The sequence below is a fragment of the Pelophylax lessonae genome (genome assembly GCF_965119305.1).
Source record: "Pelophylax lessonae genome assembly, chromosome: 7".
NCBI classification, from domain to species: Eukaryota; Metazoa; Chordata; class Amphibia; order Anura; family Ranidae; genus Pelophylax; species Pelophylax lessonae.
In genome coordinates this window covers 273,664,389-273,680,358 of record NC_138774.1, presented here as the reverse complement: position 1 = coordinate 273,680,358, position 15,970 = coordinate 273,664,389, and the positions used below count along the sequence as shown (strand labels likewise).

Here is a 15,970-nt window from a genome sequence, read left to right as displayed (position 1 = left end):
CATGCTTCTTCCCAGAAGCCCCCTTAGCTTTGGGGAAATGGGGCAAGAGAGTGCTCTTACCCCCGGTGATCCCCTTAATCAACACATCCAGGGACTCCCCAAAAAGGCGAGACCCATCATAAGGTAGATTGGCTAAGGTCTTACGTGAAGACTGGTCCACCGACCAACATTTTAACCAAATCAGGCGGCGAGACAACACCGCCACACTGTGCACACGTGCAGCCAACGGAACCAGGTCCAGGTCCGCATCACACAGATACATGACACCCTGGTGGATTTGATCCACCATATCCAGGGTCGCCGGTGAGGCCGAATCGGCCACTAGGACGCGCCTAAGCATCTGCGTCCAACTTGCGATCGCCTGGGCCGCCATGAGAGAAGCAAACAGAGCCTTAAGCATAGAACCCGTAACAAAATAAGTATGACGGGTAAGAGACTCCAGTCTCCTATCCGTGGCGTCACGGAACACCGGGGAATCCTCTGCAGGAATCGCAGTGGCTTTGTTTAAAACCGCAATTGCGTGATCCACTGGGGGTGGCACACACCACCTTTCATCAGTGGAAGGTGAAAAAGGATAACGCAGCTTGAATCTACTTGGTACAGCAAAAGGTTTGCGTAGATTGCGCCATTGTTCCTTAACAGCGCGCTGAAAATCATCATTGCAGGGAAAAACCTGCGGCGTCCTGCGTTTTCTCTGCGTCCCATAAGCCGCCAAGGCGGCGGGGGGACACACCTCATCCTGCAAACGCAGCGTTTGCTTTATGGAAGCAATCAACTCATCCATGATTGCAAGCTCTTCAGGCGAGCCAGGGGGAGAATTATCAACCCCCTCAACTTCAGCCTCCACCTCAGACCCTATTAGATCAAGAGAGGAGCGGGACCCCGATAAGGAGGCCCCTGCCATAACAGCCCTATCACCCTCACCCTCAGAATCAGAGGAAAGAGCAACTCTGGGCCTTTTAGTAGATTGAGCAGCCACCAGCATCTGCACCTGAGCAGCAAGGCCAGCCACAATAGTGGCCAAATCCCCCCCTGGGGGGGAGACAGCGGTCCCCTGGCTTTCCACCAAGGCTGTAGGAAATTTTCCCTCCTGAGAATCCATTGCCCCTGTATTGCCAGACAACAAAGGGTTAACTGCCCCTTTTAAGCAAGCGCGGCAAGCGCAGCCCACCGCACCACACTCACCACAATAAGACCCCCACAGGGAATATGCAAACTGAACACAGGCAATGGATAGCAAGAACAGAAGGGTAAAACCTGAGGAGACCCTCGCCGCTGCTGCTGCCTCGATCGGTGTTCCAGGAAAGAGGAAGTGATGCTGCCAGGGCGCTCTATGTAAGCCTATGGAGGCTACAAGAAAATGGCCGCCATGCATGTAAAACATGCGGCCGGAGCGGGAGTAGGCAAAATGGCGCCGTTTGGCGCCGAAACCGCAGCTCCACAGTGCAGTAAAAAACACACATTACATTCCAGTATCAGAATACATGTCAGATCGCCGCAGCGATCGCTGTACAGTGCCCAAACATGCCAAAAAACATGCCCCACAGCACACAGCTTCACACACTGATCAGCCTGACACAGACAGTGTCACACATCTCCCCCCCCCCCCCCTTGCAGCCCACAGCATGCAGCCGAGAGATAGGGAGACAAGCAGTGTGATTAAAGGCAGGTTACACAGTCCCAGACTGACACCCCCCCAGACAGACAGGTCCCCACATAAATACACTTACCTCACATGGCGTGGGGAACCCGCACAGGCGAACAAGCCGCTGCACATGAGGCAGGGAGAGTCGCATTCAAGACGCACAAAATGGGGGTTAAGAAACCGCACAGCGTCCAGTGAGGTAGCCACCTCACCATTCATCCCTGCACCGAACAGGGATGGGTCGTTCACTGTGCCAGGAGCGTTACCTGGCTGAACGCTCGAAGGCAGACTGGGAAGCCATTGACCCACGACCTGCGATCAGGGGGATCAGCCCGAGACCCAGTCTGCATGATCCTCTTCGTCCGAAGAACTAACTAATGCTGACAAAAATAACAGCTAAGTAAAGGTAGAGAGAAAACTCAAACAAAATTTTAAAAAGAAGAAAGAGTCTGGGGCAGAAAGCCCCAGCACAGAAAAAGCCAGCCACTCCTGACAAGCTAGACATTAAAACTGAGATATGGTTGCAGGAAGTAGGAGGGTATTGACTGAGGGGACCACCCCTTGAGGGTGGGATATGTTAAAAGCTTTATTGTTAACATATTCTGTTGCCTAGCTACTCCTTCGGAGCAAAGTCTAATACCCCATATGTGACGAATATGAAGAGGCGGCGACTGTCGGAGGACGTAAGAGAAATAAGGTTTACATCCGTCTGGATTTCACAGACAGGATCGGATAGCAGCCGGTGTCAGTGGAGATGTCACCGCTGACATCCGCTGCTCCATAGGGGTGCATGGAGCATCCGATCAGGTCCCCCTGAAAAACTGACAGGCGGACGAGATCGGAAAGCCCGTGTGAAAGGGACCTAGGTATTCACAGACTTTGCCATGACACTTAAAATTGAGCTCAGGTTCATCCTGTTTCCACGGATCATCCTTGAAAGGTTTCTACAACTTGATTGAGTCCACCTGTGGTAAATTTAATTGATTGGAAACGATTTGGAAAGGCACACACCTGTCTATATAAGGTCCCACAGTTAACAGTCAATGTCAGTGCACAAACCAAGCCATGAAGTCCAAGGAATTGTCTGTAGACCTCCGAGACAGGATTGTATGGAGGCACAGATACGAGGAAGGGTACAGAAAACTTTCTGCAGCATTGAAGGCCCCAATCAGCACAGTGGCCTCCATCATCCATAAATAGAAGAAGAAGTTTGGAACCATTAGGACTCTTCCTAGAGCGGGCTGCCAGCCAAACTGAGCGATCAGGGAATAAGGGACTTAGTCAGGGAGTTGACCAAGAACCCGATGGTCACTCAGAGAGCTCCAGCATTTCTCTGTGGAGGAAGGGGGAACCTTCCAGAAGAACAACCATCTCTGCAGCACTCCACCAATCAGGCCTGTATGGTAGAGTGGCCAGACGGAAGCCACTCCTCAGTACAAAAGGCACATGACAGCCCACCTTGAGTGTGCCAAAAGGCACCTGAAGGACTCAGACCATGAGAAACAAAATTCTCTGGTCTGATGAAACAAAGATCGAACTCTTTGGCCTGAATAGCAAGCGTCATGTCTGGAGGAAACCAGGCACCGCTCATCATTTGGCCAAAACCATCCGTAGAGTGAAACATGGTGGTGGCATCATGCTGTGGGGATGTTTTTCAGCGGCAGGAACTGGGAGACTAGTCAGGAATGAGAGAAAGATGAATGCAGCAATGTACAGAGACATTCCTGCTCCAGAGTGCTCTGGACCTCAGACTGGGGTGAAGGTTCATCTTCTAACAGGACAATGACCCTAAGCACACAGCCAAGATAACAAAGGAGTGGCTACAGAACAACTCTGTGAATGTCCTTGAGTGGCCCAGCCAGAGCCCAGAATTGAACCTGAATAAACCTCTCTGGAGAGATCTGAAAATGGCTGTGCACCGACGCTCCCTATCCAACCTGATGGAGCTTGAGAGGTCACACAAAAAAGAATGGGAGAAACTGCCCAAAAATAGGTGTGCTAAGCTTGTAGCATCATACTCAAAAAGACTTGATACTGTAATTGGTGCCAAAGGTGCTTCAACAAACTATTGAGCAAAGGCTGTGATACTTAATTGGGGTATACACTATAAGAAAATCGGGCCAATGATTGTCAGATTTTCCTCGTTGGGTTTCATAGCAAATCGGAACCGATGAAAGAATTCGTACGAAAATTCTTGAATTCTTGTACAACAAAGGCTTTTTTTTGTTGTTTATTGTTTCTGATCATACGCAGTCTTTCTTTTCTGATTTTTCTTGTACGAAAACGGTACACATTAAAAACGAAAATCATTCATTTTTTCCCGTACGAGAAAAATTTTGGAGTTTGTCCCTTTGAGAATTTACGTACAAAAATTCTGAATCGTCTGTAGAAAGTTCTGTACATAGTCACACTATACAAAAATCGTACGAAAATTCTTTGGAGGAAAATGTTCGCCCGATTTTCTTATAGTGTGTACGGGCCTTTATGTACATGTAAATTTTTTTGTTTTTTTATTTTGAATAAATGTGCAAAGATTTCAAACAAACTTCTTTCACGTTGTCATTATGGGTATTTGTAAAAGTTTGAGGGAAATAATGAATTTAATCTGTTTTGGAATAATTGTAAGCTCCTTGAGGGCAGGGACTGATGTGAATGTGCAATGTATATGTAAGGCGCTGCGTAAATTGACAGCGCTATACAAGTACCTGAAATAAATAAATAAAAAAAATAAGGCTGTAACATAACAAAATGTGGAAAAAGTAAAGCACTCTATACTTTTCGGATGCACTGTATTCTTTTATTTGCAAGCATGCGTGGTCTTGGTCTTCCAATTTTTTTTTTCAGACATCTACTGTACTGATTAAGTTAAAAATGTTTGTTCTGGTATCGTATGAGAACATTTTTTTGCGTTTGACTCTTCAGATAATTTTGCATGAACTGTTGTGATCGGCTTTTGAAAGCCGTGTGCTAACAGAATCAGATGATCGTACGATTGCATTGAAAGTGGCATTTTTCATCTGATTTTCTCATCTTGTGTACCATATGTTATAGAAACAGATTTATTCCAAGGCAAAATAAGGAAAACTTCCAGGTTTGTCTTCTATGTATTTTTGATGACTTTGTTCATCTTACTCATCCTCGTTCTATGTCCTGGACAATTATTTTTCAGGCTCACAAGTAATATGCCAGAGGAATCTGGACCTACCAAAGTACAAAATAATCTGCGATCTTTATAAAATATGACAGCAGTGGCTGGACTCGGTTATATATCTATGATCCTCCCTCCTCCAAAGGGTCCATCATAGATGCTCTTTTTCATGTTTATGTGCCCGTTTATACTCCTGCATATTTGGTCCTGTACTATGCCTAAAGCCTTGTACACACCACTAGTTTTTTTGACAGCTCAGGTCAGAGCCGCTGTACTAACAACCCGATGTTAGTACAGCGATCTCCCCTGCTGTGCTATTGTGTTCTGACATGGGGACAGGTAAAGCACAACCACTGCACCCTGTGAGGCCCCGTTTACATCTCTGCATTTCCGATGACCCGCAAACCCCACAAAAATCATGCACTTTGCTGTGCATTTTGGAAACGCACTGCAAAAGAGCATCAGGCTTGCGTTGTCATTAAATATTAAAGTGATTGTAAAGTCTCTCTTTTTTTTTTTTTTTTAATAACAAACATGTTATACTTACCTGCTCTGTGCAGTTGGTTTTGCACACAGCAGCCCTGATCCTCCTTTTCTCAGGTCCCTCATTGCCGCTCCTGGCCCCTCCCTCCTGTTGAGTGCACCCACAGCAAGCAGCTTGCTACGGGGGCACTCGACCTGAGCTGCAGCTCCTTGTGTCCATTCAGACACAGAGCTGCAGCCCAGGCCCACCCCCTCTCTCTCCTGATTGGCTAACTGACTGATTGACAGCCGTGGCAGCCAATAGCGTCGCATATGTGTCTCAGCTAAGCAGGAGGGAGAATCTGGGACAGCCGAGGGACTCGTGGAAAACTCTGGACAGAGATGGAGCTCAGGTAGGTATTAGGGGGTGCTGGGGAGGCTGCTACACCCAGAAGGTTTTTTATCTTAATGCATAGAATGCATTAAGATAAAAAACCTTCTGACTTTACAACTCCTTTAAAAAGGCACCCCAAACCCAGGTAGCAGGTGCATGTTTGCCACATGTTTTGTTAAGCAACATTCGTACAGCACAAAAAAACGCATCACGCTCTGCTCAAAAAAAGTACAGGAGCTTCTTTAGGGTGAATATAGCGAGTAGGGCAGCCCATTTGAACTGGCTGCCCTATGTACTTTGCGCATTAACCTGGTAAAAACGTGCAAAAAAAAAAAAAAGGGACATGTAAAATGCGAGTTCCTGCCATGTGCAGATGTGAATGGGTCCTAAAAAACAGTAGAACCTGCGTATATATCTGTAGCAGAAAATATGGCTTTCCCTGACCAACATATAAAATGATAAATTACACATAATGAAAAGGACTTTAACCACTTGCCGACTGTCGCACGACTATTTACTTCGGCGGTCAGCCCCTCACAGGCAAAGCGACGTAGGGCTACATCGCTAGCCTGTGAGGCTCTAGGGAGTGATGTCCGCCGGACACTCGCGATCATCCGTTACACCGGAAGAAAGGCAGGCGGCTAATGTAAACAAAGCCGCCTGTCATTCTTCCCTGTGTAAGAATAGAGATCATACGGTTCTACTATGTAGGACAGTTGATCACTGTTCTTACACATCAAGCCACATCCAATCACAGTAAAAAACACGCCCCTAGGGACACACTTAACCCCTCCCTCTCAAATAAAGTTAACCCCTTCACTGCCAGTGTCATTTTTACAGTAACAGTGCATATGTATAGCACTGATTACTGTAGTAATGTCACTGGTAACCCCAAAAGTGTCAAAAATTTCAGTCAAGGGTCCGCACAGGTGATCTAATACCACCAAAAGGAAGCTCCGTTTGTGGGAAAAAAAAAAAAAAAAAGGACGTCAAATTTGTTTAGGTACAGCGCCGCACGACCGCACAATTGTCCGTTAAAGTCCTGCAGTGCCGAATCGCAAAATAGGCCCTGGTCAGGAAGGGGGTAAAATCTCCCGGGGCTTAAGTGGTTAAAAACTTTAATGGCTCTCAGTCACATGAGCTTTGGTCTCTGAAAAGTGAGCCACATTCAGATCACTTTTCGGGAAGCATTTGACTTAAACCTCTTCGATTATCGCATTAGCAGTTGCAGGGTGCTTGCAGGGCGGTGCTACACCCACCGAAAGTCACAAGGGTGCAATTCCTGCCACGGCATGTGTACAGTTCCGGTTGCTGCCTCTGCAGAAGTCGAAGGGGAGGTAAACCGTGGCTCATCCATGGGGTTTTGTTGCCCTTCAACTCCTAGTGTGAACGAGTCCTTACACACAGTGATTACATCATTACTGTAAACTGATCTTAACAAAAAAAAAAAAAAAAAAAAAGGAAATCACATTTTAATATTTTCTCCTTGGGGGTTTCTTCTAACCAATCATACTCAAAAAATCACTTGGATTACTGCTGCATGATTTAGGAAAGCCTTTTTCAAACATTTTTATCCCAGGGGGAACCCCGGAAAACATTTTCAGGTGCCCAGGAACCTCTGCTATGATTAATCTATCAGGTGTCATACTCATAAGTACTGCAAAGCGCACGAAAAAAAAAAAAAAAAACGCACCGCGCTCTGCCCCACATTGGTGGTCAGTGGAAAGAAAGACCCCTTCACGGTCCACTGAAAAAATCAATGGTATCATGCTACCGGCTATGCCAAGTGACAATGGACCTGGAGGCACCACCGGATGGAAGGTCAATTAGCCACACCTGAAAGAAGCCCTTGCAACTTCTGGAGGAACTCTAGAGCTCCACAGAACCCTGGTTGAGGGATTTATGAATCAGCATGCACACACTGAATGGTAGTAACTGGTATTACATACATCAAAATGTACTGAATGCAGCATCACAAATGGCCACCAGGTGGCAATGTGGACCACACAATTGTAGCTATAGCTGAAATCATTGCAAACAAACATGCTTCTGTAAGGCTTATGTTCAAGGAAGTACCAACACCTGCAGACTGTACCCAATTAAGAGGGCAAAAGGAGAAATTACTATGCCAGAAGGGGCTCCCCCATAAAAAAATATCCAAAAATTCCTTTTTTTTTTTAAAATGCATCTTGCAAATCAATATTTTTACTACAACCAGCTCTATGGACATGTTCACACCAGCAAACTGCGCAAATTGCACTGGTGTGTGCTGTAAGGCACAGTGCCAATTCTGTATTAATTACTTTTTTCACAGAACTTTATCGAAATATAGGTAACTTTTCACCAGAGTTACATTCACTGCATTGGCGTTTGCAACACAACTTGCTATGCTTAAAAGAAATACTTCATGCATGCAATACTTTTTTTTTAACGCACACTACAGCACATCATACGAAAAAAAAAAAAAAAAGGCATGTTAAAAAGATATGTTGGGGCTGCATTGGAAATAGCAGCCAATGCAGCCCCAATGCACCTGGTGTGAGTAGGCACTAAATGTTTTTACTATGGTTTATTGTATCAGTTTTATAGTGGTTGCACACACTTCCATATACCCAGCGAAGTCAACAGAGGATACACAGAGATGAAACAATTCCTCCTTCATACGTTGCACCTGTTTTTTTTTGTGTTTTTTTTTCAGCCATCTTTTCTCTACAGCCTCCTAAAGCACACATTTTACATAGAATTCTTTAGCTCCAGAGGCAGGGGATGGAGATCTGACATCACCCACTACAAAGCACAGAGCAGGGAGCCGAGTGTAATCTGAGATCTGAGAGGAGCGAATGGACACACCCGCTCTCTAAAAAGTCTTGTAGGGAAAAAAGCTGAGGCTGTAAATCACCTTCTGGGTGCTGGTGCTGGAGGAGGAGGAGGAGGGGGGGGGGGGGGGGGGAATTCAGTGGTGTCGGCATACGGTAATTTGTCAGAAGTGATACATGCAGATAGACAGAGAAGAAAGTAGGTAGGAATGTGTTTCAGATTGAGACTAGCACACACTATAGAAGAATATGCTTTGTTCATTTGTTATTTCAGAGGTTTAAATTTACAACCCTTTTAAATGACATTTAGTAGCTCATGCGTATCATGGCATCACTGTGCTTGATTGGCCCGCAAACTTGTCAGACCTAAACCCCATAGAGAATCTGTGGGGTATTGTCAGGATGAAGATGAGACACCAGACCCAACAATGCAGAGGAGCTGAAGGCTGCCATCAAAGCAACCTGGGCTTCCATAACACCTCAGCAGTGACACAGGTAGATCTCCTCCATGCCACGCCGCATTGATGTAGTAATTTAAGCAAAAGGACAGAGTATTGAGTGTATACTATACTGTACATGGACATGCTTTTCAGTAAGCCAACATTTCTGTATTCAAAAAAAAAAAAAAAAATGTATTGGTGTTATGCAATACTCTAATTTTCTGAGATACTGAATTTTGGGTTGTCAGTAGCTGTAAGCCATGATCATCAAAATTAAAAGAAAGAAATGCTTGAAATACAGTGTATATCACTATGTGTGTAACACATCTGTATAAAATATATGGAGTTTACATTTTTTCATCGAATTACTGAAATAAATAATTTAACTTTTTGATAATATTAAAATTTTACGAGACGCACCTGTATATGCACAACCTCATAATGATGATGTGTCATTGAGAGAGTAAAGCCCCGTACACACGTACTGATCGTCGGCCGAACGATCGGCCGTCTTTTGTCCAGGGCTGTCGTGTCTGTTGAAAAGTGCAAAAGACTGCACACGAATTTTGTCGGCCAACAACAGCCAACTGCAGAAGTGATGTCATGTGATTGTTAACTTTCCGTGTGTTTTTTCTTTTCTGAGCATGCCCAGTCTTGCTAATCTGCTGTCTGTCGGCCGAAATCTGTACTGACTGGTGAACAATCGGCCGTTCTGGTGTTGGCCAACAAAAATTTTAATGCCTGCATGACAGATTCTGTTCGGCCGAAAATGCGCTGTCAGCTGTCGGAAGCATCATACTAACAAGCCTACAATCGGCCGATCGGTCGTCGGCCGAATATTTACGGCCGACAATCGGTACGTGTGTACGGGGCTTAAGCCAACTTCATAGTTATCATCTAGTAAATGAACAATATTGATCAAATTGAGGAAATTTTATGTAGAGATAAATCTAGGCAGCACTGCCAGGCTAGACCATCCTCCATATTGTGTTTTATACATTTATGTGGACAGAGGGTGTAAATACAAAAGGCTGAAGTTCTTCCCCTTATATGCATGTCATCTGACAAATTCTGCTATTCTGAAAAGGTTTCCCCATGTTATTCTTTTTCTATCATTTTGTCATTGTTTCAACACGATTGTTGCTGATTTTGCGAAGTATTTTAATTCTTTTGTATGAGGGGCACCCCAAACCTAAAGTCCCCTGGGTCTAAATCCATCCTGCCATAAGCATCCCCTAGATGTTTGAACTAGTTATTAATTATCCATGTGGGGAAAAAAAAAAATCTAGACAGTTCCCCGCACAAGGACAAGTAATGAGGAGGAGATGGGTGTCACGGGACAAGAACACAACAGAAACCTGGCAAATGCTCCAACTCCTCTCTGTTCTGCTACATAAATGTGCTTTTGTATGCGTCTCTGACACCATCTGGAAGAGGTTTCCTCACTCCTGGTTATAATATCCCTCAGGTCAGGTGAAATCCCTCCATGGGGGGGCGGGGGACACAAATGGCAATAAAAGCCTGACAGAGGTTAAAACCCCGCACCCCTCTGTACACAAAAAAAAAGGGCAGTTTAGCCGGGAGCTGTGAAATCCTCTAAATAAAATATGTTAAAGCTGAACTTCGGGCAAACAGCTAAATACAAAGATTCTGAAAGTGTAGTGAAAGCTGCCATTAATGAAATCTCCTTTGAGAATGCTTGTTCTCTGGATGTCATTGTGATGCTTTCACTTCAATGCTGTCTGAGTCGCTGACCCACAACAAGCATACCAGTAAGTAGTTCTGACACTACCTGTTTTGGGAACGTGACGGAAACATGCTTAACCACTTGCCAACTGCCCACCGCAGATATACTGCGGCAGGCTGGCTCAGCCGCGCGAACCGACACATAGATACATCGGCTCGCGGGAGTAATCCTGCCCCCATTAGGCAGCGGGAAAGCCGATCCCCGGAGCTAGTGGCCGCGATTGCTGCCGGGCACCTGCGATCGCTTCCTGCGAATAGAGAACGACGGTCTGCTGTTGTAAACACATCAGACTGTTGTTCTCTCTGGAATGAACACAGAGCGCCTTTGATCCTCCTATTCAGGAACACAAGTCTCTGTGTTGATTTCACAAGTCCCAGTCCCTCCCCCATACAGTTAGAAAACCTGGCCACACACTAGTTGGATTAAATTCATAATTTGCCGACTGATTAGGCAACAGGGAAGCCGATGCATGGGACCGGCGGCATCAATTGCCGCCGGCCACCCGCAATTGTTCCCCGTTGAGAGAGAAGAACTGTCGGCTGTTGTAAACACAGCTGACCGTTCTTTTCTCTGGAATGATCACAGAGCTCCTGTGATCCTTCTATATAGGATCACAGGTCTCTATGATCATTTCACAAGTCCCACCCCCATACAGTTAGAAAACACTCCCTAGGCTCACATTTAACCCTTTGATCGCCCCTGGGTTAACCCCTTCCCTGCAAGTGTAATTATTACACTAACAGTGCATATTTTTAGCGCTGATTAGTGTAGTAAAGTCACTGGTACCCCCAAAAGTGTCATAAATGTCAGTTAGGGGTCCGATCTGTCCGCTGCAATGTCACAGTTCCGCTAAAAATCCCTGATCACCCCCATTACTAGTAAAAATCAAATAAAAATTTGACATAAATCTTTCCCCTAGTTTGTAGATGCGATAACATTTGCGCAAACCAATCAAAATTTGCTTATTGGAATTTTAACAAAAATATGTAGCAGAATACAAATTGCCCTAAAATTATGAAAAAATTAGATTTTTAAATTTTTTTTGGGAACGTTATATAGCGGAAAGTGAAAAATATTGTTTTTTTCAGAATTGTCGCTCTTTTTTTTGTTTATAGCGCATAAAATAAAAATCGCACAGGTGATCAAATACCACCAAAAGAAAGCTCTATTTGTGCGAAAAAAAGGACATCAATTTTATTTGGGTACAGCGTCGCACGACCGCGCAATTGTCTGTTAAATTAACGCAGCTCCGAACTGCAAAAAATGACTTGGTCATTAAGGGGGAAAATCCTTCCGGTCCCTAAAAGTGGTTAAGTCAGACACTACCAGGCATTTAGAACAGAGGTCTCAAAACTTTATAAACAAAGAGGCAGCTTACTGTCCTTGCAATTTTTAGGGAGGCCAGACTGTGGCCACTGGGAGCAGAAAATGCCCCGGCGTCAGTGAGAGTGGACAATATGTAAGACTTGGTGGTCAGTGGAGTAAAAAAACATTACATAGTGACTATGGTTAGTAGGAGGAGGAATAAAGCCCCATCATTGGTATTAGGGGTCAGTAGGAGGAGGAATAAAGCCCCATCATTGGTATTAGGGGTCAGTAGGAGGAGGAATAAAGCCCCATCATTGGTATTAGGGGTCAGTAGGAGGAGGAATAAAGCCCCATCATTGGTATTAGGGGTCAGTAGGAGGAGGAATAAAGCCCCATCATTGGTATTAGGGGTCAGTAGGAGGAGGAATAAAGCCCCATCATTGGTATTAGGGGTCAGTAGGAGGTGGAATAAAGCCCCATCATTGGTATTAGGGGTCAGTAGGAGGAGGAATAAAGCCCCATCATTGGTATTAGGGGTCAGTAGGAGGAGGAATAAAGCCCCATCATTGGTATTAGGGGTCAGTAGGAGGTGGAATAAAGCCCCATCATTGGTATTAGGGGTCATTAGGAGGAGGAATAAAGCCCCATCATTGGTATTAGGGGTCAGTAGGAGGAGGAATAAAGCCCCATCATTGGTATTAGGGGTCAGTAGGAGGAGGAATAAAGCCCCATCATTGGTATTAGGGGTCAGTAGGAGGTGGAATAAAGCCCCATCATTGGTATTAGGGGTCATTAGGAGGAGGAATAAAGCCCCATCATTGGTATTAGGGGTCAGTAGGAGGAGGAATAAAGCACCATCATTGGTATTAGGGGTCAGTAGGAGGAGGAATAAAGCCCCATCATTGGTATTAGGGGTCAGTAGGAGGAGGAATAAAGCCCCATCATTGGTATTAGGGGTCAGTAGGAGGAGGAATAAAGCACCATCATTGGTATTAGGGGTCAGTAGAAGGAGGGATAAAGCACCATCATTGGTATTAGGGGTCAGTAGGAGGAGGAATAAAGCCCCATCATTGGTATTAGGGGTCAGTAGGAGGAGGAATAAAGCACCATCATTGGTATTAGGGGTCAGTAGGAGGAGGAATAAAGCCCCATCATTGGTATTAGGGGTCAGTAGGAGGAGGAATAAAGCACCATCATTGGTATTAGGGGTCAGTAGAAGGAGGGATAAAGCACCATCATTGGTATTAGGTGTCAGTAGAAGGAGGAATAAAGCCCCATCATTGGTATTAGGTGTCAAGAGGAGGAGGAATAAAGCCCCATCATTATTATTAGGGGTCAAGAGGAGGAGGAATAAAGCCCCATCATCGGTATTAGGGGTCATTAGGAGGAGGAATAAAGCCCCATCATTGGTATTAGGGGTCAAGAGGAGGAGGAATAAAGCCCCATCATTGGTATTAGGGGTCAAGAGGAGGAGAAATAAAGCCCCATCATTATTATTAGGGGTCAAGAGGAGGAGGAATAAAGCCTCATCATTGGTATTAGGTGTCAGTAGAAGGAGGAATAAAGCCCCATTATTGGTATTAGGGGTCAGTAGGAGGAGGAATAAAGCCCCATCACTGATATTAGGGGTCAGTAGGAAGAGGAATAAAGCCCCATCATTGGTATTAGGGGTCAGTAGAAGGAGGAATAAAGCCCCATAATTGGTATTAGGGGTGGAACCCCATCATTAATAGTATTGGAAGTAATGGAGCCCCATCATTGGTATTAGTGGGAGGAACAGTGCCCCATTATTGCGGTCAGTGGAAGGAATAATGCCCCATCACTGATGACAGTGGGGAGGAAAAGTGCCCCATTATTGCGGTCAGTGGAAGGAATGGTGCCTCATCGTTGGTGTAAGTAGGGGGGGGGAGTAGGGTCTCGTATCAGTGGGACGAATAGTGCTTCATATCAATGGGAGTAATAGTGCCCCAAAGGCCAGATAAAGGCAAGCAAAGGGTCACATCTGGCCCATGGGCAGCAGTTTGAACACCACTGATCTAAGATATTCAGAAGAAAGCCTGCAATGGCAGCCCTCCATACATCTTACATGACAGTCGCTTTAATCTCTACAGCAAAACTGAAAACAGATTGTACCTGAGAGCGTTTCCATTTGGCCATGTCCGGAACTGTGTGGATATCTTTCTTTGGGATAATAAAGATATGTCCTGCAAGAGATGGAAGAACCTCATCCCCATGTTGGGAGCCTGTGGGAGAAAAAAAAAAAAAAAAAAACTTACTACATGTAATGTATGAAATGGTTGTAATGGATTTGTATTCAAATGCAATAACCACAGCAATGTGCCTTTCTATTCTGCTTACTTCGGGGTTCTAAAGCAAGCAAAGCCCCATTTGTTTGCTGAGGGGAGGAGGTGGAGGACACAGGTCACATGACTGACAGGTCATGTGACAGGGTCCTCTCCTATTTTGGTGCAACCTTATCCAGAGATCACTGTAAAGCTGGCCATATATTATACAATTTTCTTGCTCAATTACTTTCAACCATATAGTGCAAGTGCCTGCCTGATTGGATACAAACTGAAAGTGTTTAGGTCTGACCTCATTAGATGGTTTTGATAAACCTAAAGCCAACTTCTTCAAGTAAATTGTAGAACGTATGGCCATCCTAAGGCGGCCATTCTCCACCAAGGCTCCATAGAACCATAGTGTTCCTCTAGACCAGGGGTCTTCAAACTACGGCCCTCCAGTTGTTCAAGAACTACGATTCCCATCATGCCTAGTCATGTCTGTTAATGTCAGAGTTTTACAATGCCTCATGGGATGTGTAGTTCCCCAACAGCTGGAGGGCCGTAGTTTGAGGATCCCTGCTCTAGATGTTGCTAGGGGTTCTTTGAGCAATGTATGATGGACTTCCCATACGATGGAGCCTCCAAAGCTCTGACTCCAATGCCACTTGGCAGAGCCACCAACATAAAAACAATGATCTATTTGGCTGTCTGTAAGGGGGGCAAATTGACCACCACTGTATCGGAGGCACTCTTCCCACTGACCATCTATTGCTGGGGGGTGCATTTCCCCAATGACCCCCATTTGTTTTTTGTAGCAGGGCTGCCCTGAGACCTGAAAACTATTTTTAGGGTTCCTCTAAGGTAAAACAGTTGAGAGATTATGCTCTAAAGGATACCAGAGTATCCACAGTGTACTCTATATTTTATGATTGCTATGAAAAATGCATTTATGCATTCAAAGTATTCAGATCCTGCAGAGATGTATTATCCACTTTCTCCTATAAACTGGCCTCTCAGTGTTATCCAAATCCAGGGTGGATAAAATAGAAAAAAAAAATACATTTTTTTTATATTAAATCAGATTTTTTTTTAATTTTATCACATTTTAAAACAATGCTTTTTTTTTTTTTTTTTTTTTTTTTTTTAACAAATCAGGGATGCTCTTTATTGAAAAAAAAAAAAAAAAAAAAAAAAGAAGGATAACACAGAATACAAACAAAATACAATGCTTTTAAAGTAAAACATTATATAAAAATAGAATTCTATTTAAGATACATTCATATTTTAGTTTATTCAGCATGAAATGGAGCTTAGTTATGTAGCATGAGGCTGTATATTCTGCAATATTTACATTTTTGGTAAACTCATTCTATAAATCCAAACTCTGCAAGCTGAGATAACATGCACTGCATTGATGGTTTTCCACAATTTCACAGTAACCATGAGATAAATCAAAGTTCAGGAATATTCCTTTGTCCCATTGTTTTGCAAATCTATTGTACACTACAAACTGTATGATTGAATCGGTTCTGATATCGCCGTTTTACTAACCTGACAGCTCACTATTCTAAATACGCAACCTTCATTTTGTTTGCAAATATTAAAGATTCTAACCACCAGCAAGACTGAGTCCTTACATTTAGAGCCCATTCACACAGGGGCGACATGACTTGCCGGGGCGACCTCAGCGCGACATGCACTGACTTCATATCATTGAAGTCAATG

The 15,970-nt window shown here is 44.4% G+C and overlaps 1 protein-coding gene across 1 annotated transcript in view; it reads right to left on the bottom strand.

Moving 5' to 3' along the window:
• The window catches only part of PTPA (protein phosphatase 2 phosphatase activator), a 206,325-nt gene that overhangs the window by 185,575 nt on the left and 4,780 nt on the right, over window positions 1–15,970 (bottom strand). The window contains exon 2 of the mRNA XM_082263098.1: window positions 14,094–14,203. Coding sequence (XP_082119224.1) covers window positions 14,094–14,203 — 110 coding nt within the window. The remainder of the gene's footprint in view (window positions 1–14,093; window positions 14,204–15,970) is intronic.